Below are 27,569 nucleotides of genomic sequence, written 5' to 3'. Positions count from 1 at the left end.
CTAGCAAAGAAAGACATAAATAAGACCTGACAAGTGCCAGGAAAGACACAAAGGGAGTGCATGATTGAGGAACTAGGGAAGGCAACTTTAGATATGACCATAATCAGTATGGGTCACTTGGGTCATGTGAGCTGAAACCTGGAGGATGAGAAAGACAGCCATGCAGATTGGAAGAGAGAACCACAAATGTTGAGGTTTAGAGTCTAGACTACTTAATTCTTGGCCCTTTCTATGCATGCTTTCCATTGACACCATTTTTTTTTTTTTTTTTTTTTTTTTGGTGAGACGAAGTCCTGCTTTGTCACCCAGGCTGGAGTGCAGTGGTGTGATCTTGGCTCACTGCAACTTCTGACCCCTGGGTTCAAGCGATTCTCTTGCCTCAGCCTCTCGAGTAGCTGGAATTACAGGTGCATGCCACCAAACCAGGCTAATTCTCTTGTATTTTTAGTAGAGATGGGGTTATGCCATGTTGGCCAGGCTGGTCTGGAACCCCTGATCTCAGGTGATCTGCCCACCTTGGGCCTCCCAAAGTGCTGGGATTACAGGTGTAAGCTACCTTGCCCGGCCCAACACCATGTCTTTTGATACCTGTCTTTGAATTGGCCTTGCCCAGATGCTGAGCCCCTAGGCTCACAGGGAATAAACGCAGTAGAATTTCTGACACACCTGGTTATGACAGGTGGGATGGGGCTGCAGAAAAGCTCGGGTTTTATACTCAGACTCAGGCATGTGAGTTCCAGGTCCATCGATTACTGTGGTATGACCACAGAAAGGAATGTAACATCTTTGAGCCTTATTTCTTTGTGCACAAAATGGAATAATTCAGAGGATTATTGTGAAGATTAAATATCATAAGGCATATCCAAGTGCTAGGATCACTTTTCATGACTCTCCCTCAGCACATTATGTTATTTTGGTAGTACTGACCACCCTTTGGCTCCTGCTGCAACTGCGAACTCTGTGTGTTAACATTTCACTTTCTAATGCCTTCTGCTGGACTCCAGCAACTGTCTTCCCAAACGCTCATAACTCAAATAAGATAATAATTATGAAAACACTTCAAAGTGCATGAGGTCTTATAAAACATTCCCTCTGTGGCCAAAAGCCCACCTGTCCTTCAAAATCTCAAATCAAACTTCTTCCACAAATCCTTTGCTAATCACACTGGCTACTACGATATTGCCAGTGTTTGAGCTCTTAATCCTTTCAGGAAGCAGAGATGTCTTTGAGAATCTGATAAAATCTAATGTTTGTCTCACAATACACACACACACACACACACATTTTGTGGCTTGTATATAATTGCTAAGGTTAAAAAATAATCTGAAGATCCCAGACTAAGAACTACTCTCCTATACATCAGTGGGTCTAGCAAAGGCAGTACGGCTCCCTAGCGGAGATATTCTGGAGATTTGGAAGGAAGGGTGTTTTTGTTTACCATGATGATTTTGGAGGGATGCTATAGGCATTTAATATGCAGTGACCAAGATATGATCTATGCTGCAATTTACAGGGAATTCCAGCATGTGCTCAACACTGTGTGGCCCTCAGGACCAGCCCCACCCTGCTAAATGCTCCCGTGCATCACAGGCTGAAAGCCTCACCCAGCAGGGCTCTGAGGACATTCCCATTAGAATGGGAAGCAGAGGACAGTAGAAGAGAGTCTCCTTTTTTGGCTGCAGTAACAGTCCTAGCAGCTGACTAGCGCCTGCTGCTACAGGGTGCGTGAGTAAGGACCCCTCAGCATGTGAGCAGAGGCCTGCAGGTTCAGTGGAGAAGCAGTCATTGCATTGCTTATTTGCATTCAGATAAGCCCATGCCCCCCACTCCAAGTTTTCTCCTCCAGCCCTTCCAATAACGTGAATATAATTTCCTTCTTGCTTGAAACGCCTGATGCTCATGCTGGGTAAGCACAGTCCTCAGGCTTCCTTACTAAAGCCCACTGTAACAGCACACAATAGAGAAACGTCCTGCAGCTTGCATCTTTCAAATCTCCTACAGAAATAAGTCTACCACCAATATAAACTGGCAACACTTTAGTACATCATCAGATAAAAACATTTTACATCAACTTATATGAAATTCATTATGGTGAGGGACATTTAAACGAAGTGAAGACATCTCAAAATTATTAAACAATTAATTTGCTCCCTATTCTGACTTAAATGTGTTACAGCATTTCCAACTATACATTTTGATGGAAAGGGTCATTGCAGTGGCACAGTTACAGCAAAAGCTACAAACTAAAGCAAAAATATGAGAGAATTTTCAGAACTCCTTTTAACAGACTTAGAACCAATATTAAATAAGCAGAGACACATCAAATGCAGGTAACTCACTGTATTTCATTAACGGAGTTTTAACTAATAGCTCATCTTTGGCCGGGCTCACACCTGTAATCCCAGCACTTTGGGAGGCCAAGGCAGGTGGATCACAAGGTCAGGAGATTGAGACCATCCTGGCCAATATGGTGAAACCTCATCTCTACTAAAAATACAAAAAAATTAGCTAGGTGTGGTGGTGTGTGCCTGCAATCCCAGCTACTCGGGTGGCTGAGGCAGGAGAATCACTTCACCAGGGAGTCAGAGGTTGCAGTGAGCCAAGAATGCCACTGCACTCCAGCCTGGATGACAAAGCGAGACTCCATCTCAAAAAAAAAACACACTCATCTTATTGCTACCTCTACATTTTTTTAAGTTTTTAAAAGAGCAGAATATTAAGAACTTTGTGGTATGAAAACGCATGCTTTAATTATGTATATGTTTTAGGATTGCCTGTTATTTTTCAGTTTTATTCTTATAAATGAAGTAGACTTCTGGGAGGGGTTTCATGCAGGCTCATGTGTTACTAGCTTTAGTCGTGGTTGTTTTCCCCAGATCTTCTCAATTCCATCATGTGTTGATGGTTATGATCTCCGAAGTCCATCTGCATGCTAGCAACTGAAATTATTCCTCAATACGTTGTGGAGTTTCAAAATAGAAGATAAGTTCTTTTCCACTATTTCATCTTGATTCTAAACCATGTCATAAACTTAGAGAGTTCTTTTCTAATGTCATATTTATAAATAAGGCTCGGCTCATTTGCAGAAGCATCCTACTTCCTCATTTTCTGTATCTCAATAGTTGGTAATTTGCCTAAAGTATTATCCTTACTTTGATAATGGTTATTTCTCTGTTTTTCAGTTTGTTCCATTATTACATCTCCTAACACTTGTTATCATTCAAGGGCCCAAATTTACCTTTGCTTTTTCATTTTCCTGTACTTCTATGGACTGTCTTCTGATCCTCTTCTTTAACCACGTCTCTCAAATCCAAACATAACCATCCAAGATACACATAAATATTATATCTTTTAGATAGTCATTCTCATGTTGAAATACATATTATTGTACTATAAAGTATTTTCCTTTTATTTCTTCTTTATGTTAGAATTTGAGCATTATACTAATTCTACCTACAAATAATATTACTATAAATTTCATTTTAGAATATTAAAGGGAGTGCCGCAAAATATATGTTTTTAAAATTGGGGGGCAGATGAAGGATTTGAAATGGTTGAGAACCATAGCTAGTGGCTCAGCTGTCCAGTAAACCTCTTGTTCCTAGACAATTCTGTATCTTACCTCCTCCACATATAAAAAGATCCTTTAAGGAAAAATCCATAGGTTACATTTTCTTAATTACTCTACCATGTTCCATATTTAAGAGATACTTTTTAAAAGATGAATGAATTCTTAACTATGAGTCTCCTAATTCCAATAGAAATGGTGGCATCCACAGAAGAAAAAACATTGATCTCCCCAGGGACTGAGTTGTTCTGGCAACCACCTTTCCTCAAAATGAGGCATCCTACTCCATCTTGACTCCAATGCCATTTGAGGAACATGGCCTTCATTCTAACTAGTCTGGACATTTCACAGTTGACTTGTTAAAAGTAAGATCGTAATGAACCCTTTTTAAATGTGTTTATGTGTATGTATTTGAGAGAGAGAGAGAGAAAGAGAGAAAAAAAAGAAGAAAAAAAAATGAGAGATCCCAAAGAGGAGACAGGCTAAGGAAATAGTCTCTTTCAAATTGGTCACAGCAATTAATAGGTACAAGTTGGTTCACAAAAATTATTGTTTTATGACTCTATCATAAATGATGCCTATAATAATAAAACAATCAGCCCAATGAATCTTGTCTTTTTGATCGAAATATTTATTACATGTCAAAAAATTTTAATATACCTCTATTTCCCAGAGTGCTTTAGAACTAGTAGCAGAAGTAGCTGATTGGCGCAAGGTCGTACGAAGGAAAATGTGCTGTTTTTTCTCATATTCATCACAAGTCAAAAACTTCTCTTGCTCCGCATGAAACAATCTAACAACGTCACCCTAGAAAAAAGGTCAAGAGATAACTGAACAAATAATCTGGAGAAGCAGGTGTCTGTTTCTGGTTTTGATACTCTGGGCCCTTCTGCTAGTTGCTTGACTTTTAATTTTTATTTAAACATTTAAAAATATTGATGGGGGAAATTCAGTAAAACACTCAGAGTATTAAGATGTGTACTCACATTCTAACTTATGAACACTAGTGAATATATAGGTCTTGCATCTAGAATTTCAGTTAAGACTACTTTCATTTCTGCCAGCAAATGTCCTATGTAGCACATACTTACTCCTTTTAATACATCGTCTCGATAGGAACTATATTTCATGAATAAAGTGATTTTCCAGCTAGTGTTGCAATTAACAGCATTCACCTATTAATGAAGAAATGTTCGAAGTTATAAGACTACAGATTCTATTCTTTACCAGAAATTATTATTTCAACTAATAAAAGGAAATTAAGAACAATTTTGGATAATGAAGTATGTAGCTCAAAACAAGCATCTTTGAGAGACCATCCAAAAATAGCAACAGCTAATCCCAGCTATATGTACCTTGGGGATATTAATTAGAATAACAGGGAGTATGTTCATGAAAACAATAAAAGAAACTATATTACTTTTTTTCTCCCTCTCTCTTACATGAAAAATCAACACATTCATTCCTTTCCCACTTGAACTTACCTCTTTACACCCTGGGTTATCAAGAAGCTCTATGTTGCTGGCATGTAGTGGCTGCCCTGCATTCACAGGCATCAAAACAACTTTATCTCCTACAACAATCTAGGAAGCAGAAATAAATCACAATGGAGACACCGCATGGATCTCTGCTGCTATATTTGAAGCTAGAAATAACTGCACAGGAGTCCGCATTATTGATCTGACATCTGGTCCTTTTATCCTTCACACAAATTTTTGTTCAATTCTTTCTCTTTGAGGTAAAATATCTTCTAATAAATGATCATATAAGCATGTCCCATAGGGCCTCTGAGTCTGGATTCATAAGACTAGTGTGGATCTTTTTCATATTCATCTCCCATTTCAGTTAGAGCTTTCTTAAAGTCAATAAATAGGCCATTATCCCTCCCCATGAAGTCTTATGCCACAAGCACAGCAGATAGAGTAAATGCATCTGCCACCAAAAAAAAAGAGTAATCTATGTAAATATTAGAGCCACTGCAAGGGCACCCAGAACATGTTGTATACTTGTATTATCTTTGCAGTGAGAGATGAGTAAATTTGATCTTCCCATAGTCTCAGAAATGTAATAAAAATTCTAATGTCAGCTCAATTCAGGAATGTAGGATTAGGTATGACCTTGTAGAAATATGTTTTTCATTTGAGCTATGGGCATCTGATTCACACATATCTTGAATATATTAAACTCATACTGCTCCTTAAACCTGGTGTATATTTTTAAACAAAAACTAAAATTGATTATGGGAAAAGTGCTCTAAAGAAGTAAATCTAATTGATTTCTTTATTTATGCTATTGTAGCAGTATCTACTTTAAGTGTTTTTATTCTTAACTCAAATTGTGTAGAATTGCAGTTAACCTTTCTTCATAATAACGAACAGTTTAATTTTCATTATTAAAGTTACTTATGTTGCTAAATTTATTTAGAAGACATATTATTATAGTAAATAAGCTCTCAGCTACAGAATTGATCACTGTCTCAAAAATGAAAACCAAAACCCTCCCTTTGTATATTTCATACCAAGTAAATATTAGAATAAATTAGTTTGATAGATAAATGAAAAATCAAGATTCAGTCAATATGAATAAACATAACTTCTCCCTGTAGTATATCTTCATCGAAACCCAAACTGTAAAAAAAACATAATTTTATATTTTCAATTTCAGATAACCTCATATGGATGATACAGAGGAATCTACATTCATATATGGTACTCTTGTCACAAACTGTATCTGGCAATTGAAATATAATAGAGAAGCCTCAAGCTCACCAATCAAACAAAGAAAGGTTGTGTTTTGGTTTGTGGAAATAGCTTCTGCTATTTACACGACTGGTCTCTACTCACCACTGTACCTTTCAAGTCCATTAGAAGTCAGATGCTGTAATTCACAGAGATTCATCATAGAAGCTCTCTATACACTTAAAAAAAGATCACTGGGGAGCAGTATTAAGTGAAAAGATGAATAGGCAGAGCAAGGCATGTAGTATGCTATTATTTGTGTAAAAATGTGAGAGAGGGAATAGGGGTATCTGCATAAAGAATTCTCTACAGTGGGTACCTGTGGAAGAAGAGAGTAGGAATTGGGCAGATGAAAAAAAAGAGGAGAAAAGAGATTTTTCACAATATATCTTTACATTGCTTTCTATCTTTAAACCATGAATTGGTATCCCTTTTAAAAATTAAATTATGAGCAAAAACAAATGAAAGTCAATATGAAATAAGCATATTTCCAACCCCCTTTCTCTCCAGGAAAACACATGCTGTTGCACATGACACCAAGGCAGCTCCAAGTCACAGAGCCTCGTAGAGGCCTGAGTCATCAGCCATACACTAAAGTACTGGGAGATTGATACAACATTTTGCCAGTGCTGCATCTGGCCTTTCAATTACTTTTTTTTCTTTATTTCTTCTAAAAAAACAAAACAAAAACAAAAACAAAATAGGATACATGTGTAGAACATGTAGGTTTGCAGAACATGTAGGTATACATGCTGAGATTACAGGCATGAGTGACCATGACCAACCTAAAACTGTATATATTTCTAAGAGATCAATAATATAGCCAAAATGTTTCTTGATGTCTGTGAAACAGCTTCCAGTGATTTATAAGAACAGTACTCATAAGTGGAACCTAATATTCATTCACTAATTTTCAGGTCCTGAGTCTTATTCTTGACAATGATTACCTTGTCTAACCAGGCTGAATAAAACTTCCAAGTGAAATGGACAAAATACCAATCATGTGAAATAAAAAGAATATTAAGAAGTGCCAGGAAGAAAACAAGAAGGTCTGAGAAATAGTCCCTATTCTCAAGGAATTCATACCTAATTAGGTAACTTAGCAAATATGAAACTTGGTAATATTTTCAGAATAGTGACGCTCAGGACCCGATTCACAGATGGATCAAATACTTTCTGGGAAGCTACGAATTTAATATAAAATGTCAGGGTGAAGTTATTTTCTGCCACATCCTGGGATCAGCCATCACATTCATTCTAGTATACAAACATCTTTTGTTTTTCTAATTGCAATTCCAAAAGCACTTCTGTTGATTCTATGTATGAGGCATGTAAGATTCAAACTGAGATTTTGCTGAAAATAAAAGGGATGTACCGCTACTAGCAGCTACCCTTCTTTTGAAGTGGCAGCTGGTATAATGAAAAGAATATCACAATAGAAATCAAAACACCAGGGTTCTAGTTCCACCTCGGCTAGAAATTCAAGACATACACTTTTTCCAAAATGGCAAAGTCGACTTGCTATTTGAAAAGTTTCTTTTTTCAAGAGTTAAAATTTTTTCTTCATTTAAAGAATATCTGAACATTTTTTCCCTTTGAAAATCTACCATAAAGGTAAAGAACCCAAGTCTTCTTAGATCAAAATAGAAAATGAAAAATTAGCTACTCAACCATGGGAAAATATACAAAAATTAACAAATAAATAAATAAAAGTGAAATAAATTTATGTTCTCTGCTCATGGCTGTCCCTAGTGATTTGCAGTTAACTGCAACCAAGGGCTTTCTATACAGCTGAACGTAGAGGGATCCATGTGTCTATTTTCCCCCCAAAACCATCCATCCCACAACTCTATCAGATATATCATAAAGTTGCTCTTCAGTAGTAGGAACTATTATCTTTTGAAGATAGGGTTTCCTTTCTCCAGACTATCATCAGCCTAACTACTGCATTTCATTTGGGTCACAGAACATCTTGTAGGATACTTAAAACTTTATCTATTGCTAAATAGTAAAATATAATTTAAGAATTCCTCTAAACATTGTAATTTCCTCTTTCTGATTTAATATGTTTTTAAAGAAAATCAGTAGTAGCTGAACCACTGGTTATGAAGTGACTTTATTTTCAATTGCCTTCTACACATTAGGTTTATATGTTAGAAAGATGCTACCTACTTTAGGGAAGAAAATGAGTATTGCAATATGATTATTTATGTGACCAATATAGGGCTATGGGATTATGCTTTCAGCAACCTTAATTACACACAAAAGCTACACAGTGGCAAACAAAAACAGTGAGCTGTTTCAGCAAAACGCAGTGTGGAAGGTTTCAGCCATGCTTTCTGAAGCACATCCAGATAAGAACTCCTGTATTGCAATTATTACATTGTCCATTTTCACTAAGGTTGAGTGTTTGGGTGGTCAGTTTTGTTTTCTTTTGTTTTTCCAGTACAACTAATTATTTGAAATAGTTCATTACATTCAACTCTCTATTGACTGTGTAAAATCAGCAGGGAAAAGAATAGGTAAAATGAATACATAAGCAAACAGGATGAATTAATATAATCCACAGCGAATCTAAAAACCCCAACTTATTCAATCATCTCATTACATTCCTTCCGAGCTCAAGCTCAGGTTTTGTTTGTTTTCGTGTTTAATTTTCATGGACCGCCTGTAGACAGGGACCCTATTCAGTGGAGGGTTGGGGATGGAAACAAGCATTGCAAGAAAGGGCCTCAAAGGCACAGGTTGTTCACACACTGCATCATCAGTCTGAATAACTGAGAGTTGATTGTAATTAAATATTTAATGAAATTAAAATGTGTATCATGCTCACAGCACACATCACCCAATGTCAAAAGGAAAACATAAAAAAAAGTAGTTTTTTTTAAGATAATCCAACCAATATAAGACTTAAAGTGCATCACATTCCTGCATGCCATGCTTCTACCAAACCTTACCAAAGGAAGACATCGCCAGATAATTTATTAACCAAATTAAATCCAGAAGCTTGCATCCTGTGGAATTGAATTTGTACTTCAAAATTCACTGGAAAAATTAGATTCACTATAAAGACATTCCAAAGACAAGAAATACCCAAAACACATTTAAAATATAATCAAAATTTTGACTGAAAAACCTCTATCAGAATAACTATACTTTTATATTGCTTTGAATTCAGAATGTTATTTTTTTTAAATCTTAGTATTTGCCAGTATTTATGAAATTTATTCAGCCTTAAGTGTATAGCAGCATTTACTGAGCATCTTCCATGTGCTAAGGAATATCACCCAATATTTTATGTATTACACACAAAAATATGACACTCTTGATCCTACTGAATATTTCTCATAATTTCTTCTCTATTTTATAAAGTAGCAGAAACTATTTTAGCAACTCCTAAAATTTACATGTAATACACACCTATTCCACAACATTTAAAAAAAATTTTTTTTAGAGACAAGGTGTCACTATGTTGCCTGGGCTGGTCTTGAACTGGTGGACTCAAGTGATTCTCATTCCTCAGTGCCCCAAGTAGTCTAGAACATATTATAAATATAGCTGTCATCAGTGAGCAGATGCCAACCTTCAGTTCCTCTACTCCTCTATTAAGACTTATAGACTCACCAGCCGGCCATCGAGCCAGTAAATGGAATACTGTCATGATTCCTGGTGTCACGCTGTTCATTCAAAGGGCACCTGCTATTTCCTAAACAGCTTTTTTCCTTATGACCACACTCCCTCTTGATTAGGCAAAAAAGTAAATTCTCCTTCTCTTTTAAAAGTCTCAGCCAAAACTATGGTTGCTTAAGTTCTTTAATACAAATTCAAGCTGGAAGATTTTAAATTAATCTGAACTTTGTCTTATGATTTCTGAGCACAATTTGTACTATAAATAACTATGTTTTATTTTTTATATAAATATGTTTTATATAATAAATATGTTAGTATATACTAACATAAAAATAATACATTGAGTAAAAACTGTATTTTCTTTTTTGTACCTTCTAGATTCTCTTACTTATTAGGAATTATTTTCTTTATGAACCCACCATTTCCCTCTTAATTGTATATAACATACATTGTCACCCTCACTTCTCAGTTTCCAGAAGGGATGAATATAAAACCAAGACCCTTCATTTCCTGCAGCATCCAAGGACACACGCATGGCATTCTTCTCCAGTAAAGCGGGTAGTCTCTTGTTGACAGTCAGATATTTGTTGCTTTTTATATGCAGTAGCTGTAGGGAAAAGACATAGATTAGCACCTTTATTCTTTGATCTCCTTTGTTAATTATATTCATATGTTTTATACATATACCATATATTTATTTAACATAGCTTGAGGTGAAAATTAAGCAAAGGAATATTTTCAGCCTCCACACTCACCATCTTTCCTACTTGACATTCTTTGCTTTCTTTCTCTCCTCCACCCCCAATTCTGCTTCATAATGAAGTGAGCATAGTAGGGAAAAAAAAACCGGGGACCCCTTTGAATGATTTTCATCTACTGATAAATAATAGACTGAAAACAAGTTTTCCAAAGAAGACCTTGAGTTTCTCCAAAACCACATCCTTTCTCAATGCCTGCACAGCCACAAAAACAGAATATACTAAAGAAAGGTCAAAAAACTCAAATAATGCACTGATCCACTTAGCCCTACCCACAGTCAGCCCTGATTTTTCCTCTGTCAGGAGGCAGCTCCTTATCCCAAATAGGCTCTACACCTTCTGCCAGGGGATGCTGACCCTAATTCCTCCCAGATGAGTATAAAAGCATCACTTCTCAGGTTTTTTTTTGGAATTTGTGAACAAAATCTTACCAAAACACGATTCTGCTGAGTATCAAAACCAAAACAAAATAACCTTTCCATCTATGATTACAATCATTTCAAAATACAATGGTCATTTTAGTACTCACAATATAATAAAGAAATTATCTCAAAAAAGGACAATTCTTTAATTGAAAAAAGAAAACCAGCATTTTGAAATGCTCATTATCATATAAACCAAGGGAAACCCTCATGGGCTGACCTTTGGGATCCACCATATTAAAGAACATGGCACAGCCCCTCACTGACCAGGCTAACATCTGTGCTTCAGGTACTTGACAAGGAACATAAGCTCCAATTACTGACATTTAATCAAAACTTGTTTAAGAGAAACTCTATTTATGAAGGACTGCCCCCGAGACATGCAGCCCACTCAGGCTGCAGGTTTCACAGTATCCATCATTCGATTAAGTCATACATTCAGGGAGCGGCCATCCCAACTTCTCACATCTTCTCCTAACAGTGCACTGCTTTGACTACCCTGTGCTCTGGCATTTTGCCACTGGCCAATAACAAAATATCAGGGATATTATTTTTAAAAACAGCTCTATGAAATGCCTCATTGTAGCATTTACTGTAAGGAAGTTGTCAAGGCTATTGTTTACTATATCACACAGTGTCCTCTTTATGAGCACACATAGGAAAAACACTTCCCTGGTCTTATTCCTGGGAACAGCTATGCTTCTAAACCTCTGATTTGGCTCTATGCTGTGGATCTCCTAGTCAATGATGTAACAGACTATGCTTTCCTATGGCAAAGTGGGCAAGAAAAAGCCTTCAAGCCAAAATGTACCAGACTTTACAACATGGTTTTTACAAACATGCCTCACCCCTGATTTCAGTTTATTAATCCTACCATGATTTTCCCTGTGACTCAATTGCTTTATTTATTTTTATTTTATCTCACTATGTGCTCTGTATTTTGGAGAGTGCCTTACATTCTTTTTTGAAAAAGGTGGGGCGTATATTAACAAATAACCAAGTAAGAAGCTAAAAAGATCTAAACGAAACACAGGAAAGGAATGCAGCTGAGATAAGAGTGTGCATACTAATTGAAAGAGAAGACCTTCTAATAACAATTCAAGGATGACTTCCAACTGAAATTGAAAACTTCTCCCTTCACAAAATGAAAAGCTAAAGTTCCATGTGTTAAACACTGGTCCCATTAATCTGAAGAACTATTTTATTATAGGCCTTTAGAAATTGTTTCCTGACCCTCTTCTTTTTGATGTAATAACTTGTGCATACATCCAGATAAGATCAATTCTTTATGTGTATATGTCAGATTTATTCTTAAACATACAGAATAGTGCACCGAACAGCAACTGAATACATCACAATATATCATATCATCTATAATTCACATCAAAGGAAAAACTATTGAAACTCAAAATTTTAATGCAATTTGGCTTTTCTGCCAACTTATTGACAAACTCCCTATAAAATACTCACCTCTTTTAAGAGAAAGTACTTACTTGTATAACATTACTGTATTTCACAATTTCTCCCAACAGTTTCTTATTCTCTGATTCATTTTGTTTTTGTTCCAGTTCTGCAGCGTGCTATAAGATGATTATCAAATATTCAGTGTGGAAATACAGTAAACAGAGTACAATAACTGACAAATAAGTAATTTTTTTAGGAACAAGACTATAACCGGGAATAAAATAGGTTTGTTGCTCTCTTCTGGATTTTTGCGAAGAGGGGAGAAAGGGAGCAGTGATTAAATAAATGATTATAATACAGTGTGATGATTTCTCAATGTACGTTGAAATCCCCTCCAACATGTCTTGGGCCACTTTTATGTTGGACATTTTGGAAAAGTACTAGGCTCTTTGTTCTTACAAAATTAATTTAAGAAGGCAGAAAAACCAACCAGGATAATAGGAGAATTTCCAAAGTCTCGAAGTAGAGTTCTTAATTCTGAAAGTACCAGGAATTTTAATGAGGCAAAATTTACACTCAGTCAAACCATAAACAATGATCTTTCAATTATCTTTCTCCATAGTCTTTCAGGAAAAATATCAAGGATTATGTCAAGTAAAATATAACTGGATTTAATATTCTAACAGAGATTTTGAATTGGTTTTCATTTTGATGGGAAGCTTCGAATTAGTCTGGCATGCCCTAAAAAACAGCAGCAGCAATGTGCTACCTACATGCCAGGAAACAAATGGTCACACCCTATTACTTTAAAAGCTCTTCTACTTTCAATGTGTTGCTGTATGTATTCTAAATCTCTGTGTATTGGGTAAAATCACAAAGCTAGGAAGCTCCAAATACGTCTTTTGTTATTGCTGTACTTGGTTAGCCTAAGCCAGACAATTGGAAGCCAGATCCTTACCTGCAGTTTCTTCAGCAAGGCTGCCTCAGTGTGGTTCCCTTGCTTGGCTTGCTTGGCTTTCCAATACTGCTTCTGGGCAGAATATCGGTTCATAGGGCACACCTTGAAAAGGCAGTCTGTGACAAACCAACAAACGAAAACATTGTAACTAAGGCTACCAGCATTTCTTAGATTTCCCTTAGAACCCATTTTTGGAATCTTGTAATCCCTGATTATTCGTAACATTTAAAGATCATGTAGTCCATCCTCTGGCCAACTCACCATTCACTCTATAACATCCTTTTCAAATAATTATTTAGACTCAGTTAAAATATCCCCTTTTTAATTATTTTAAGTTTTTTAAAAACGACTATAGCCAGTGTATGAAGAAATCAACCCCATGTAATTGTGATATTATAATACATGTATTAATTACAATGGGGGACCTTGTCTTGGAAAGCAAATAGAATGAGATTAGTGACTTTCACTGCCTTATCTGACCTTGCACAATTAATATGTATTTGTGCTATGTATATTTGAAAGTCAAAGTGATCCAGGTAGTAGATCCCAGCTGACAATTAGAGCCACCCCAAGTTTCTAAAAAACCTGGGTGAATACGATATGAAAATCTGAAAGACAGTGTGATATGAATGGAAGCATAAAGCAAAACGAAACACCTATACCAAGATTACAATCCTGACTCTCCTACTAAACATCAAGATAGAAAATCATAGAGGAATGTTATATATAATTATGATATCTCTAAGTCGAAAAGAAAAATATTTTATTTTCAATGAGGAGAATGGAAGAACTCAACAGTTTTGCCACATGCTAATGATTTTGCATGCTTGTGGAATGGATTACAATCTAGAATAAAGGTTAATTCTCAGTATTCTATCATAAAAAAGTAGTAATAGAGAAAATTCAAACCTTATTTTCATTTTTCTCACAGAAAACTGTGTGAGTTCAACCTAACAAATTTATTTTGACTGATGTGTTGATATTTAGGGTCATTCTCATTTGACAAATAAGTACCACAAAAATAAAATTCAGTCAACTCAAATATTCATTTTAGCCACATTATTGAGTATATTATATAATAATCTTGTTCCATTATTTTCCTTAATATTCATTGTATTTAAAAATATTATCTGTTTTCAAATACCACTTTTTCATGGTTTAATAGCAGAAATGATCAAGAAATATGGCTGTAAATACTTTAAGGAATGTAGGAAAAACAAGACAATAATGACTTTTTTCTATACAAACACATTCTATTGATTACCCCACCCCCCCCTTTTACAGACAAGGTAATAACAAACTAATCTTAATTTCTCATTTAAAAGGTCTGATATGAATGAGTAAATATCTTATAGAAATTAGAAAACAGGTATCTTCCAACCCCTAAAAGTAGGCTAAGAGGCTACCACAATTACAGTATGATACAGGAATCAACACCCAGCACATGTGTGACCAAAAAACAACAGCCTGGAAAATGTTTTCCTTGGCAGCATACCATACACGCTCTAAAAGTTATTTACTGCATCTTAGCAACTACAAAGAGAATTATACAAATTTCTCGAAGCACAAATCCACAGGTTGTTCACAGATATTCCCATAAGGATGCTCCCAATTTAATACAGCAGACTCTTTTGACTATCCTGTATTAGGCAAGTGACAAAACTCTACACTCAGCAAAAGCACAAATTCATGATCAAGGGGAAATGAACTCCATCATCTGAAGTTTATGCTTCTGACTTTCTTCAGAAATAAAAAGAGAAAAAATCGTGTTTCTCTCCATTATTACAGATTCCTAATTAAACTCAATAGGAAATCATCCTTTAACAGAGGAAATATTTTTGTAAATTTCAGATCACCTCAATAGCACTCCTAATTAGCAGTATCTTTGGGGAGTCAGCAAACTGACTGTCAGGCCAAATGTTCCTGATTGGTGGCTGAGGTCATTGTGATGTGAAGCCAAACATTCAGCCAAACTGTGTTTACTGTAATCCCCCTACAGGGGGTCGGGCCCTGTGCAAATAGGGGTTAAGACTCAGACCCTGTCCTCAGAAAGTTCATGGTTTACTTGTAGCTTCACAAAGGAGCTCTGGAGAAGATGCTATGAGCTGCCACAAAGATGCATGTGGCCAACTTCACAGGCAGGGGAGGTCAGAAAAGCTCTCTCAAAAGAGAAGAAAGGAGAAAACACAGCCAAATTTTAAAGAACCAATATTCATTTGGCATGGGGGAAAGGGGGCTCCCATGCTGAGGGGAGGGGCATTTCAAACAGAGCCAGCGGCTGGTATGAAGGCAGAGAAGAACACTCAGGGACCCCTAACCATGCAGGAAAATCACCAGCGAGGCAGCAAAATTAAAATGGAATGGTAGGCTGAGGTCAAAATCTGCAGTGTTGCGTTCTAGGCTAAGGAGGATGGACTGCATCCCATGGAAAACGCTGATCTCTTACAGACTTTTAAGCTCTTACAGCATGTGAAAGATGGCATGAGCAAGGGGCATGAAGGCCAGCCCCAAAGGCCACTGCTGGTGTGAAGAGACAGTAGGGATGAAAATGGAGCTGTATGGTAGTTTTGGGGTGGCCATAGATGTAAAATAAAGCAGCCGAACCAATAGGCTTAAAAATTGACTAGATGCAGAGGTGAAAAAGGTGAGGGAGGGGGAAGTGAAGCTAGCCAAATGAACAAGCTTCCACCCACTCTATCCGAAGTGCAAAGTCTTGGATTTCAAAAGCCCTTTCCATTTCAGGGCCCTAGTTTTACAGTCCCTCTCAGCAGCCTCCCACAGGGGACATCTCACTTTCTATTACAGTATAAATAATTGATCTGTTTCTGCATGGGAACTAACCTTGTAGGACTGTTCTAGATAATAGGAGGGAAGGTGGGGTACAGACAGACTTCTGTTAAAAAGCTTTCATTGGTGACGGTAGGGTATGTGCATGCTTAATTCTCTCTCTGCCTCCTTTAAAGCACATTTTTTATAATCTGCTGTTCTTGGGCTGGTCACATATTTTGTCTGATTCTAAATTTACTGCATAATAAAAGTGCTAATACCTGCCACGCCTAATTCACAGGGTTGCTGAGATGAGCAAAAAGGAAATCTGTGTCAAAGTTCTCTGTGAACTTTAAAGTCCTATTATAAATGTAAGGCATTATTATTGATATTGCTTCATTCTTTCAGCAATAGCCTCACTAAGATGAAGAGATGACTAAATCCTTACAGAGTTCTCAGCAAAGGGTAATAAAAAGTAGTTTAAATTCCTTATAGATGCTGGATATTAGACCTTTGTTGGATGCATAATTTGCAAAAAAAAATTCTCCCATTCTGTAGGTTGTCCATTTACTCTGTTGATAGCTTCTTTTGCTGTGCAGAAGCTCTTTAGTTTAATTAGCTCCCACTTGTCAATTTTTGCTTTTGTTGCAATTGCTTTTGGAACTTAAACAAATTTACAAGTAAAAAACAAACAACCCCATTAAAAAGTGGGGAAAGGACATGAACAGACACTTTTCAAAAGAAAACATACATTCGGCCAACAATCATATGAAAAAAATGCTCAACATCACTGATCATTAGAGAAATGCAAATCAAAACCACAATGAGATACCATCTCACACCAGTCAGGAGGGCTACTCCTAGTCAAAAGATGCCAGTGAGATTATGGAGAAAATGCAGCATTCTACATTGTTGGTGGGAGTGTAAAATAGTCCAGCTATTGTGGAAGACAATTTCTCAAAGGCCTAAAGACAGAAATACCATTGGATCCAGCAATTTCATTACTGGGTATATACCCAAAGGAATATAAATCGCTCTATTATGAAAACACATACACATATACATTCATTGCAGCACTGTTCACAATAGCAAAGACATGGAATCAACCTAAATACCCATCAATCATAGACTGGATAAAGAAAATATAGTAGATATACACTATGGAATACTATGCAACCATAAAAAAGAATGAGATCACATCTTTTGCAGGGACATGAATGGAGCTGGAGGCCATTTTCCCTAGCAAGCTAATGCAAGAGCAGAAAACCAAATACCACATGTTCTTGCTTATAACTAGGATCTAAAAGATGAGAACACATGGACACATAGAGGGGAACAACATACACTAGAGCCTTTTGGAGGGTGGATGATGGGAGGAGGGAGAGGATCAAGAAAAATAACTAATGTGTACGAGGCTTAAACCTGGGTGATGAAATAATCTGTACAACAAACCCCCATGACACAATTTTACCTACAAACCTGCACTTGTAACCCTGAAGTTAAAAAAAGAAAAAAAAAAAAAAAAAGCGAGAGAGAGAAGGCGTATGTTAGGCATGCACTGGGAAGCTGAAAAAAGCCAAAAAAAAAAAAAAAGAAAAGAAAGAAAAAAGAAAACTTCTCAGATAAAACCTAAACACACACCAAGAGTGCCCAATTAATGAGAAGGTATTCACCCCTTTGATTTAAGGGGCATCTCCCTGACATCTTTTGACGCCATAGTGTGTCTTTGTATAAACTTCTCAAATTCCTTGGAACAAAATGGCAGTAAGAAGAGAATTAAATCTTCATTACCATGTAATAGCTTTTTAAAAATGCAGATGCCATCACAACATCAGGAAGGGTGGAGCCTCTGACAAGCCTACCTTTTTTCAGTGTGGAGGATTACAGCTATTTCAGAACAACCCACTCTCACCTGCGCTCCTCATCCTGCTTCTAAACTCCCTAGTATTCCTTGATCTGTAGAGGTGTAATATTGTCAAGAAAAATGTTTTATGGAGTTCAATCAGATATTGACTCAGTGTCATTTTTTAATTCTAACAACAATCTCTTCAGCATTTCATGACTCAAGGAATAAAAAAAGGAAAGGTTTATCTCATAGAGCGAGCATCAAAAGCACAAATAAAGGAAGTTATTTTCATTTAATTTTTTTAAAAGCTTAACCTTAAGACCCGAGGCCAACAATTTTGCAGAGTTACGATTCAGGAAATGTTAGTAATCCAACCAGACATATGTTCAGTCAGACAATATTATAAGAACAATGGGTTAGAATTAGAACTTTCATCTTTCATTTTTTTAACAGTTATGGAAGGAAATTAAGTCACTCAGAAGTGTTCATTTTAAAATGCATTGGTGGCATTTAGAATGCTTACGAATTCTAGCAGAGGGAAGAAATATGAAAGCCATTCAGATGGTATAGATCACGTAACCCACAGCATGTAAGTCAAAGAGCCAACCTTCTTCACACAGGATTCTGTGGAAATCTGGCAGGAAACCAGTCTAAACCTCCACTTACAATGACTCTCTAGTTTTGAAATGTTTGTTTTTTACCTGTGAAAGTACTTTCTACAATATTTGTATCTGAGGCCACTCCTGAACCCCAGAAACTGACTTTAGGACTCCATTCGAGGCTATCATATATAAAGTTCAAGTTATATCTTGGCCAGCAGCATCCTTTGGTAATGGTGGAAAGAAAATTTGGTTTTTCATTTCTCCTTCCGCCTAAAGATGGCTTAAGATTTAAATGAGGCAAGTACCCATCACAAGGCAGGCATTTAACAAATGGCTTTTTCATGGCAGCCTATAAAACTACCTCATAGCAATTACAGGGAACATGGTTTCCAAGGGCTTTATTCTCCCTACTTAGAGAAAGATGGGGAGGGAGAGCCTCAGGGATTTTTGTTTCTCTCTTTATGACATAAAGTGGATGCAGCAGAGTTCAATGAAAACAATGGTCTCTGAGACAGAAGAGCAAGCTAGAACCTTCCCAATAATAAAATGGAACATGGTTTTAAAAAAAAAAAAAAACTCTCCTTAAGATAAGGGGCAGGCAGACAAGGGGCAACTAGACACTAGAAATTAGAATTCAGGTCAGACACAGTTGCTCACCTCTATAATCCCAGCACTCTGGGAGGCAGATACAGGAGGACTGCTCAAAGTCATGAGTTCAAGACCAGCCTGGGCAAAAAATCGAGACTCTGTCTCTAAGAAAAAAAAAAACTTTTTTAAACATCTGGGTATAATGGTGCGTGCCTGCAGTCCTAGCTACCTGGGTGACTGAGACAAGAGGATCACTTGAGCCTAGGAGTTCAAGGCTGCAGTGAGCTATGATCACACCACTGTACTCTAGCCTGGAAGACAAAGCAAGACTTTGTCTATTACAAAATAAAAATTTTTTAAATTAAAAATAAAACAATATAATTCAGAGTTGATGCAGAAAGAAGTATGCATTCATTAGCTGAAAATACAACTGTAGATTGTTTTCATTTTTTAGTTTCTCTAAGAAACACATCCTGAAATACAGTGTTTGTATAAAATTCTTTATTTTTAGAAGTTTTAAAAAGGAATGTATTTTAAGAACACAAATTTCAAACCAAACATCCATCCACACCTGCCTTCCCTAAGGCAACTGTAGAGAGAGGATCTAAGAGGGCAAGTGTCCTCTAGAATACTATGAAGGCTAGTTTTCATGTTTGCTAACATGTAAACTAATCACAACATATGGGTTAGCAACCACAAAGATTGCAATGTAACTTCTTCTAGCTGAAAGTCAACTATTTTAGTATGAAAGATGAAGAGAAATTGCATTTTGTCATTACAGGCTTGCAGACTGATAAAATGTTAGCACTCAAAGAAGCCTCAGATAAAATCCAATATTTCCCTTCTTTGAAGCAAAGAAGCAAAAACTCAAAAAGTGAGTTGCTTAGGTCCTTCAGGATAGTATCCCTAGATTAGAATATTATAAATATAAACAAGTTCAACCACACAAAGGATGCCCTAATGCCCTTACAAGTGACTGTCTGAACTCTTAGTGATAGGGAAACCAATGCCACACTTGGTTTGCTCAACACAGTTTACTACCATGGAGCATTTGTAAACTACAAACAGCACTACACATTGATAATAAAGATCACTGGAGCTTCACAAGACATTCAGGAGTTAGCCAGGGTTATTTTCTTCTCCATGTTACAGAGAAGGAAACTGAGACTTTTCTTGGTAAGGAATTGAGCTGGAATGTGAACCAAGATAATCTGAACCCAATGCAGTGTGCTGTAGCCATGCAAAGATGCCATTCAGGAGCAGGCTGTCATGTTGAGGCAAAATCTGTCTCTGTTTAAATGCTGTTCACAATTCTACATGTATACCTCAAGGTCATTTAGAACAAATCTAATCTGGCTTCTACTTAACAGCCCTAAATATCCTCAGACAGTACTCTTCTAACTCCTCTACCCCAATTTTGATTTGGTCATCATGGTAAGATCTCCTCAAAAAGTTATCATTTTTATTACCAAATACTAAGCACCTCTTTCCCATAATAGATGTGATTTTATTCAATTAAAGACTAAATGGTTAAAGCATCTATTAATGTATTTATCAAATACAGATGGTAAGAAAACCACCGGCCAGGCCAGGTGTGGTGGCTCATGCCTGAAATCCCCGCACTTTGGGAGGCCAAGGCGGGTAGATCACATGAGGTCAGGAGTTCGAGACTAGCCTGGCCAACATGACAAAACCCCATCTGTTTTAAAAATACAAAAATTAGCTGGGCGTGTTGTTGTGTGCCTGTAATCCCAGCTACTAGGGTGGCTGAGGCAGAATTGTTTGAACCCAGGAGACAGAGGCCTCAGCGAGCCAAGATCGCCCCACTGCACTCCAGCCTGGTGAGACAGCAAGACTCCATCTCAATTAAAAAAAAAAAAAGAAAGAAAGAAAACCACTGGCCAGAGAGTAAAACATGCCTCAGTTCTCATCCCTACCACGGTCTTGCAACATAACACAACCTCTAGAAAAATACTACCAAGATTTGTATACATATGTGCCACAGTTATAGTACTTAAAAAGAAACTAATGAATGGTTTTCAATGGAAATTATATTACATGTGTATATGTAATTAAATAAATGCTAAAACATCAGTGAAAATGTTATGAAATCTTAGTGGCAAAGAGATTAATTGCCTGATTCATACACTAGCAGGTAAACACTCAAGAACAAATACAACTTTATCCTTTGCCTCATTTGGAGTGGGGAGGAAACATAAAATTCAAATGCATTAATGCTAATTTATATTCTTGTCAAGGTTTGAGTTTCAGCATTGAGCAAGGCACTACACTAGATGTAAGTGAAATCTGCTATCCAAAAATCTTAATGTATAATTTTTCAATCAATTTTCCCATTCTCAATGTGCCATGTTAACACTGATAATCAAACAAATGTAATAAGCTGCCTGATTCAGATATCAAAATGCAAGCCTCTAAATTCCATTGTACAATTATCAGATCTGAAAGGAAGTGATTTTTTACATACATATATGTTTCTATACACATAAATGCAGATAAGAAATATACATATATAATGTTTATAGATGCATAATATATTTTATATATGTTTACATATGAGTATGTATTTCCACAGCATCTCCTTTTATTTCAAGTCTTGTCACATACATTATCTCATTTAATTCTTTCACAAATGCTTTGAGGTATTAGTTTTATAAAGGATGAAGAGAAACTCAGAATGTTTTAGAGCTCTACCCTAAAATTTCAGAACTAGTTTTTGAAGTTAGTCCAGATAAACCTGCCTCCGAAGCCCATCTTCATAATTTAATAGAAGATGCTGTATATTTATCAAATTAAAACATTAACAAATACATCCAGGTACCTTCACTGAAATTAAAACATGTAATGTGACAGTCCTCTTTCTCTGGCTTCAAACTCCTAGATTTCTTGCTGAAATTCTCCTACAAGGGCCCAAAAATGTGTTAAAAGAGATGACCTGAACACCTGTAACTATGACTACAACAGAGAAGCACAGGGGTGAACTTCTTGGGGTCACCACTGTGAAACACTTGGGCAAAAAGTTCATGGCTTTAAGCCCTCCAATCAGAAAGCAATACTTTTCTAAAAGGTGAACAATTAAACTGTTAGTACAGGTGAATTAACTTTATAGCAGTAAGCTTGCGTTTTTAAACCAATTTTAGCATGACTGTAATGACTCCTCTCCTAAATTAAAAAAATACATATTTTAACACAGGGTATTTTCTGCCAAGTCACAGTTATGTAATAGGAATATTTAGAGTGAGGAACTGCTTGCTGTTTGTTGTTCCAGTACTGAATTAATTGCTGTCCTCATATGGGAGACCTAAAACAAAATCAGTGTGTTATGCTTGTTCCTCTGTGAGCAGAGATGTATTCATAATAACAAAAAGATTATGGAGTCTTATTAATCAATATTATTATTGATCCATGCCCCAGTAAGACTATCTTTCTTTTAATTATTATTACTACCAAAAAGTAACTACGGATAATATAGGAGTCAATGGACAACCCCAGAGCAGAGTTTAACAAACTCTAATTGTGCAATCCAGGCTTTTTTTTTTTTTTTTTTTTTTGAGACGAAGTTTTGTTCTCGTTGTCCAAACCACAGTACAATGGTGCAACCCTACAACCTCCACCTACTGGGTTCAAGCGATTCTCCTGCCTCAGCCTCTCTAGTAGCTGTGATTACAAACGTGTGCCACTACACCCAGCTAAATTTTTTATTTTTAGTGTAGCGAGGATTTCTCCATGTTGGTCAGGCTGGTCTCAAACTCCTGACCTCAGGTGATCCGCCTGCCTTGGCCTCCCAAAGTTCTGGGATTACAGGCGTGAGCCACCAAACCTGACCTAGCTAGGCTTGAAATCAATTTATTTGGTCTCAACCAGCCTTTCTGAATGGAATGAAATGGAACTGAATGGAACGGGAAGAGAAAGGGAAAAAAAAGGGAAGGACAAGGGAAACAAAAAGGGAAGGAAAAGAGAAAGGATAGGGGAAAGGAAAGGAAGGGGACAGGGAAGGAGAAGAGAGGAAAGGGAAAGGAGGGGGAAGGGAGAAGAGGATGGAAGCGACATTGCAAGTAGCGAGTGTTCTTTCAAGAAATTTTTGTTTCTGGTTGTGTGTGGGTTTGTGCATGTGCACACACACATACACACATGCTGGATTACAATGTAAAAGGTATTTCTTACTGAGAGTTGCAACTAAAAGTATTCAAAAGCCAACCTTCTATAGGACTGCACATGTGCACAGGTTAGGGTTAAATGAACTTCAGATTTACATAAGCATACCCTGTGGTCAAGAGGAAAGGAAATTGAGACCAGGAAACTTTCCCTTGTTCTATGAATGACTTTTGAAATACACAAAAACTATAGTTTTAAATTAATGGCCCTGTCAAATTTATATATAGATAATTACAATGGAATGGGAAGATGCCCTTTTAAAAATGTCTTCTTCTTTTTAGCTCCACACTGGTTGGCCTCTACCTTTACTATAGCACCCATCTATCAGACAGTGCTTCCTGTTAGATAACATGTTTACATGTAACTCTATATTCAGCACCTATTAGCTGCTATATGGAAGATGCTCAAAATCTGTTTGCAAAACAAAGTTCCTGCCAAGTTACCTGAGAAACAATCATAAATATCTACCCTTTCTGCTATGAAAGATTTTAACCGTCTTTTTTTTGGGGGGGGGGCGGGTCTCCTATTAAAATACAAACACCTGAGAAGGGAATACCCTAAAATCTGGGTTCTCAGTTGACTCCTGCTGCCTGAGCACTCCAGGGGGTGAGGTGATTGGTACTGAGCATCTGGGAAAGGCAACTTTTTGATTTCTCATGACGGAAAAATACACAGGAAGGTTGTTGATCAAATCTGCAGATAATGCAGAGAGAAGAGGAGTAGCTAATTAGGCAGATTAAAATCTAGATTTTTAAAAAAAAATATCTCCACAGGACAAACATCAATGCAGTTAACTTTATACAAACATAAATATTAAGGTAAAAAAAGAAGTCAACTACTTTGGTACATGATAGAGAGGAGCACCAAGGCTATTAGCAATTAATATTTTAAAAATTAAAAATAGCCTAGACCTTAGACTTGAGTTCAACTTAATTAGAATGACCTATAGTCCTGTGTGCTCAGGACAATTCTGGTGTATGCCTGCTGCCTGAGCTTAATTATTAATCACGTCCCCCTTTCACTCTCAAGAATGTACTGGTTGGGTGATAAGTATATTATCACTCTAAATATAAATAAGTGCATATTGTGCTGTACCAGCAGAAAAGCTGAGCCACCATTTTAGGCTGATTCACAGAAGAATGATTCTTCAATTAGAGGAAGAAGGAACACATCCAGGCTATTGAGTCCAGTTCTACAGGTGCCACATTATAAGCAGCATCCTAACAAATTAGCCAGTATCCAAAGTTCAGCAAACAGGAAAGCAAGCAAAACACACAATTCATGTTATTTGAGCAACAATAGTTCAAACTAGGAAACGTTGCCTAACAGAGAAAATAAAGAGTTGGAATAATCCCACTTTGTGTAGCTAAACTTCTACATGTAAAAGAGGGAGGAAAGTTTTTCCCTATATTGATCCAGGATCAAAGCAAATTTTAGTTCCACGCAAGGGGAAACTTGCTGGCAATTGGAAAAAATCCAAATAATACAAATTACTCAGAGGCAAGTAAACTTGTACTCATCATGTTGAGGCAGAGGCAGATGAACAGTGCAGCAGGAATCTTGCATTTGGAAGGTCTTTCCCAAATACTACCTTCTTTTTTTTTTTTTTTTTTTTTTTGAGATGGAGTCTTGCTGTGTCGCCGAGTCTGGAGTACAATGGCATGATCTCGGCTCACTGCAAACTCCACTTCCCGTGTTCAAGTGATCCTCCTACCTCAGCCTCCTGAGTAGCTGGGATTACAGGCACATGGCACCATGCCTGGCTAATTTTTGTGTTTTTAGTAGAGAAAAGTTTCACCGTGTTGGCCAGCCTGGTCTTGAACTCCTGACCTTGTGATCCGTCCCCCTCGGCCTCCCAAAGTGCTGGGATTACAGGTGTGAACCACCATGCCTGGCCACTACCTTCTGTTTTTCAAAGGGAATTGTGGCAAAAAGGGAAAGAGTTCATGCTGTGCATTTACATAAAAAGCTCACACACCTCACCTGTGCCAGCTGTATTTATGAAACTATGGTTGGTTTGGCATCTCAGTATTACAGAAACCATGAAACTTCAGCCCCAAACCCCATAAGTCTTCTACTACTAAATATCTGTCAGTGCTAGATTAAAATGCTCAAAGTTAAAGCACTATAGAAATATGTATTATTATTACTTCCAACTTTACATTCCACATGAACAAATACAGTTGTGTTTATATTTTGCAGTTTCAGAATCATGATGCTTGCTGTGGTATTTTGTCACTTAAGTTTTTAGTTTAGTAAGATACTCCCAGATTAAAAGATGAACAGAGTCAAAGGTGAAAGCAATGATAACCAAGAAACACCCCCTCCCCACAACATCCACACCACACACAAATAGCAGCTACAGTACTTAACAACTGAGCACTCTGTGCCAAGCACAATGATAAAAGCTTTATACAGATTCTTTAGTCTCCATAAAAACTTTGAGACCAGTATTACTATTGCTCCCATGTTACAGATCATGAAACTGGAAATTTTAAAGGGTAGGTTCTCCCCAGGGTCACAGAGGTAGAACTCAAACCCAAACAACTAACTTCAGAGTCTGTCCTTTTATACCCTAAAGATAGAAAGGACATAACCCAGCTACTTTGTATGTTTGGAAAGTGGAACGGTAAAATATCAAAGAATTGGGTTGTAGGAGGAAAGGTGGGACTTCCAGAAAGCAGACTAAATGAGAAGTAGGGAACCGAGGGATGAGACAACAGAGCAGAGAGGAGGCAACGTGGCAGACAGACCATGGGAAATGAAAGCAATGGTGGTGGTATGTTCTTCTCTTGGCATTTTTTGTTTGTCTCCTCCTTTTCTTTCCTATTCTTTTATTCTCCATAACTGTAAATTTGTTTGTTGTTCTCTTCCTCTATTTTTTAGCTTCTCTCTCTCATTACATCTCTTTTTGTCGGGTTTTTTTTGGGGGGTGGGGTCTTGTTTTTGTTTTTGTTTTTGAGACGGAGATTCGCTCTTGTTACCCAGGCTGGATGGCAATGGCGTGATCTCGGCTCACTGCAACCTCTGCCTCCTGGGTTCAAGCAATTCTCCTGCCTCAGCCTCCCAAGTAGCTGGGATTACAGGCACGCACCACCATGCCCAGCCAATTTTTGTGTTTTCAGTCGAGATGGGGTTTCACCATGTTGACCAGGATAGTCTCGAACTCTTGACCTCGTGATCTACCCGCCTCGGCCTCCCAAAGTGCTGGGATTATAGCGTGAGCCACCGCGCCTGGCCTTGTTTTTTTCTTTTTACCAACAAGAATAAGCTTGGATCTCTTTGTGCTTTTAACCCCTTCTCTTTTTCTAATCATTTTCTTCCTTTTATATACTCTTGTTTCACTCTCTCCCCAATATTTCCTTTATCTCTTCTCCAAACTTTCTCTTTTCTTTCTCTCCCTTACATACTTATAAAATTATTCTTTTAAAATGTACTATGTCCTTTGGATAAGATTAGTTCTTTTCTATTTCAAATAAAAACGTAGATGAGTTGAACATTTTCTTATCAAAAGTCAACCTAAAAGTAAGTTGCAAAAGCAAGCACATTTCTAACAGAGGACTTGGATACAGAATATAGAAAGTGCTTTTACAACTCAATAAAAGAAGATATACAATCCAATAAGATTTAAACAGATGCTTCACAAAAAAGGGATATATGGAAGGTTAACAAGTACCTAAAAATATGCTCAATATCACTGGTCATTAGAGAAATGCAAACTAAGACCACAATTAGCCCTACACCACTAGAATGGCTACAATTAAAAAGAATGACAATGTCATGTGTTAATGAGGATGTAAAGCAACTGGAGTTCTCATACATTGGTGGTATGAACACAAAATGGTTCCCTACTTTGGAGAACATTTTGGTAGTTTCTTGAAAAGTTAAAAGATACTTATATGATCGAGTAATCCCATTCCAAGGTATCTACCCAAGAGAATCAAAACATATGTCCACACAAAGCATTGTATGCAAATGCCCACTTACATTATTCACAGTTTCCCAAATATGGGGGAAAGCAAATCAAATGTCCAACTCCAAATGTAGTAGTACATACATACAATGGAATACTACTACCAAAACCAAAAAAACAAATTAGTGACACAGGCAGTACTG

At 37.0% G+C, this 27,569-nt stretch overlaps 1 protein-coding gene across 8 annotated transcripts in view; it reads right to left on the bottom strand.

The window, feature by feature from the left end:
- ITPR2 (inositol 1,4,5-trisphosphate receptor type 2) overlaps positions 1 to 27,569 on the bottom strand; it is a 529,604-nt gene that overhangs the window by 398,977 nt on the left and 103,058 nt on the right. For 5 of the 8 annotated variants that reach the window (XR_013522736.1, XM_054238248.2, XM_078339073.1 and 2 more), the window contains 6 exons: positions 13,479 to 13,594; positions 12,610 to 12,696; positions 10,385 to 10,543; positions 5,053 to 5,151; positions 4,660 to 4,743; positions 4,229 to 4,375 (listed from right to left, as the gene is read on the bottom strand). Coding sequence is in view for 7 of the 8 variants with exons in the window: in XM_035256016.3 (XP_035111907.2) it covers positions 4,229 to 4,375; positions 4,660 to 4,743; positions 5,053 to 5,151; positions 10,385 to 10,543; positions 12,610 to 12,696; positions 13,479 to 13,594 (692 nt within the window). In the remaining variant the exon portion in view is untranslated. Of the gene's footprint in view, positions 1 to 4,228; positions 4,376 to 4,659; positions 4,744 to 5,052; positions 5,152 to 6,411; positions 6,612 to 9,263; positions 9,321 to 10,384; positions 10,544 to 12,609; positions 12,697 to 13,478; positions 13,595 to 19,349; positions 19,445 to 27,569 lie in introns of those variants that run through there. The other 3 variants (XM_054238249.2, XM_054238254.2, XM_054238252.2) reach the window with 3 other exon arrangements.

Source organism: Callithrix jacchus, chromosome 9 (genome assembly GCF_049354715.1).
Source record: "Callithrix jacchus isolate 240 chromosome 9, calJac240_pri, whole genome shotgun sequence".
In the NCBI taxonomy this organism is placed as follows: Eukaryota; Metazoa; Chordata; class Mammalia; order Primates; family Cebidae; genus Callithrix; species Callithrix jacchus.
The sequence above is the reverse complement of the archived record's forward strand: the minus strand, read 5'-3'. Positions and strand labels throughout refer to the sequence as shown.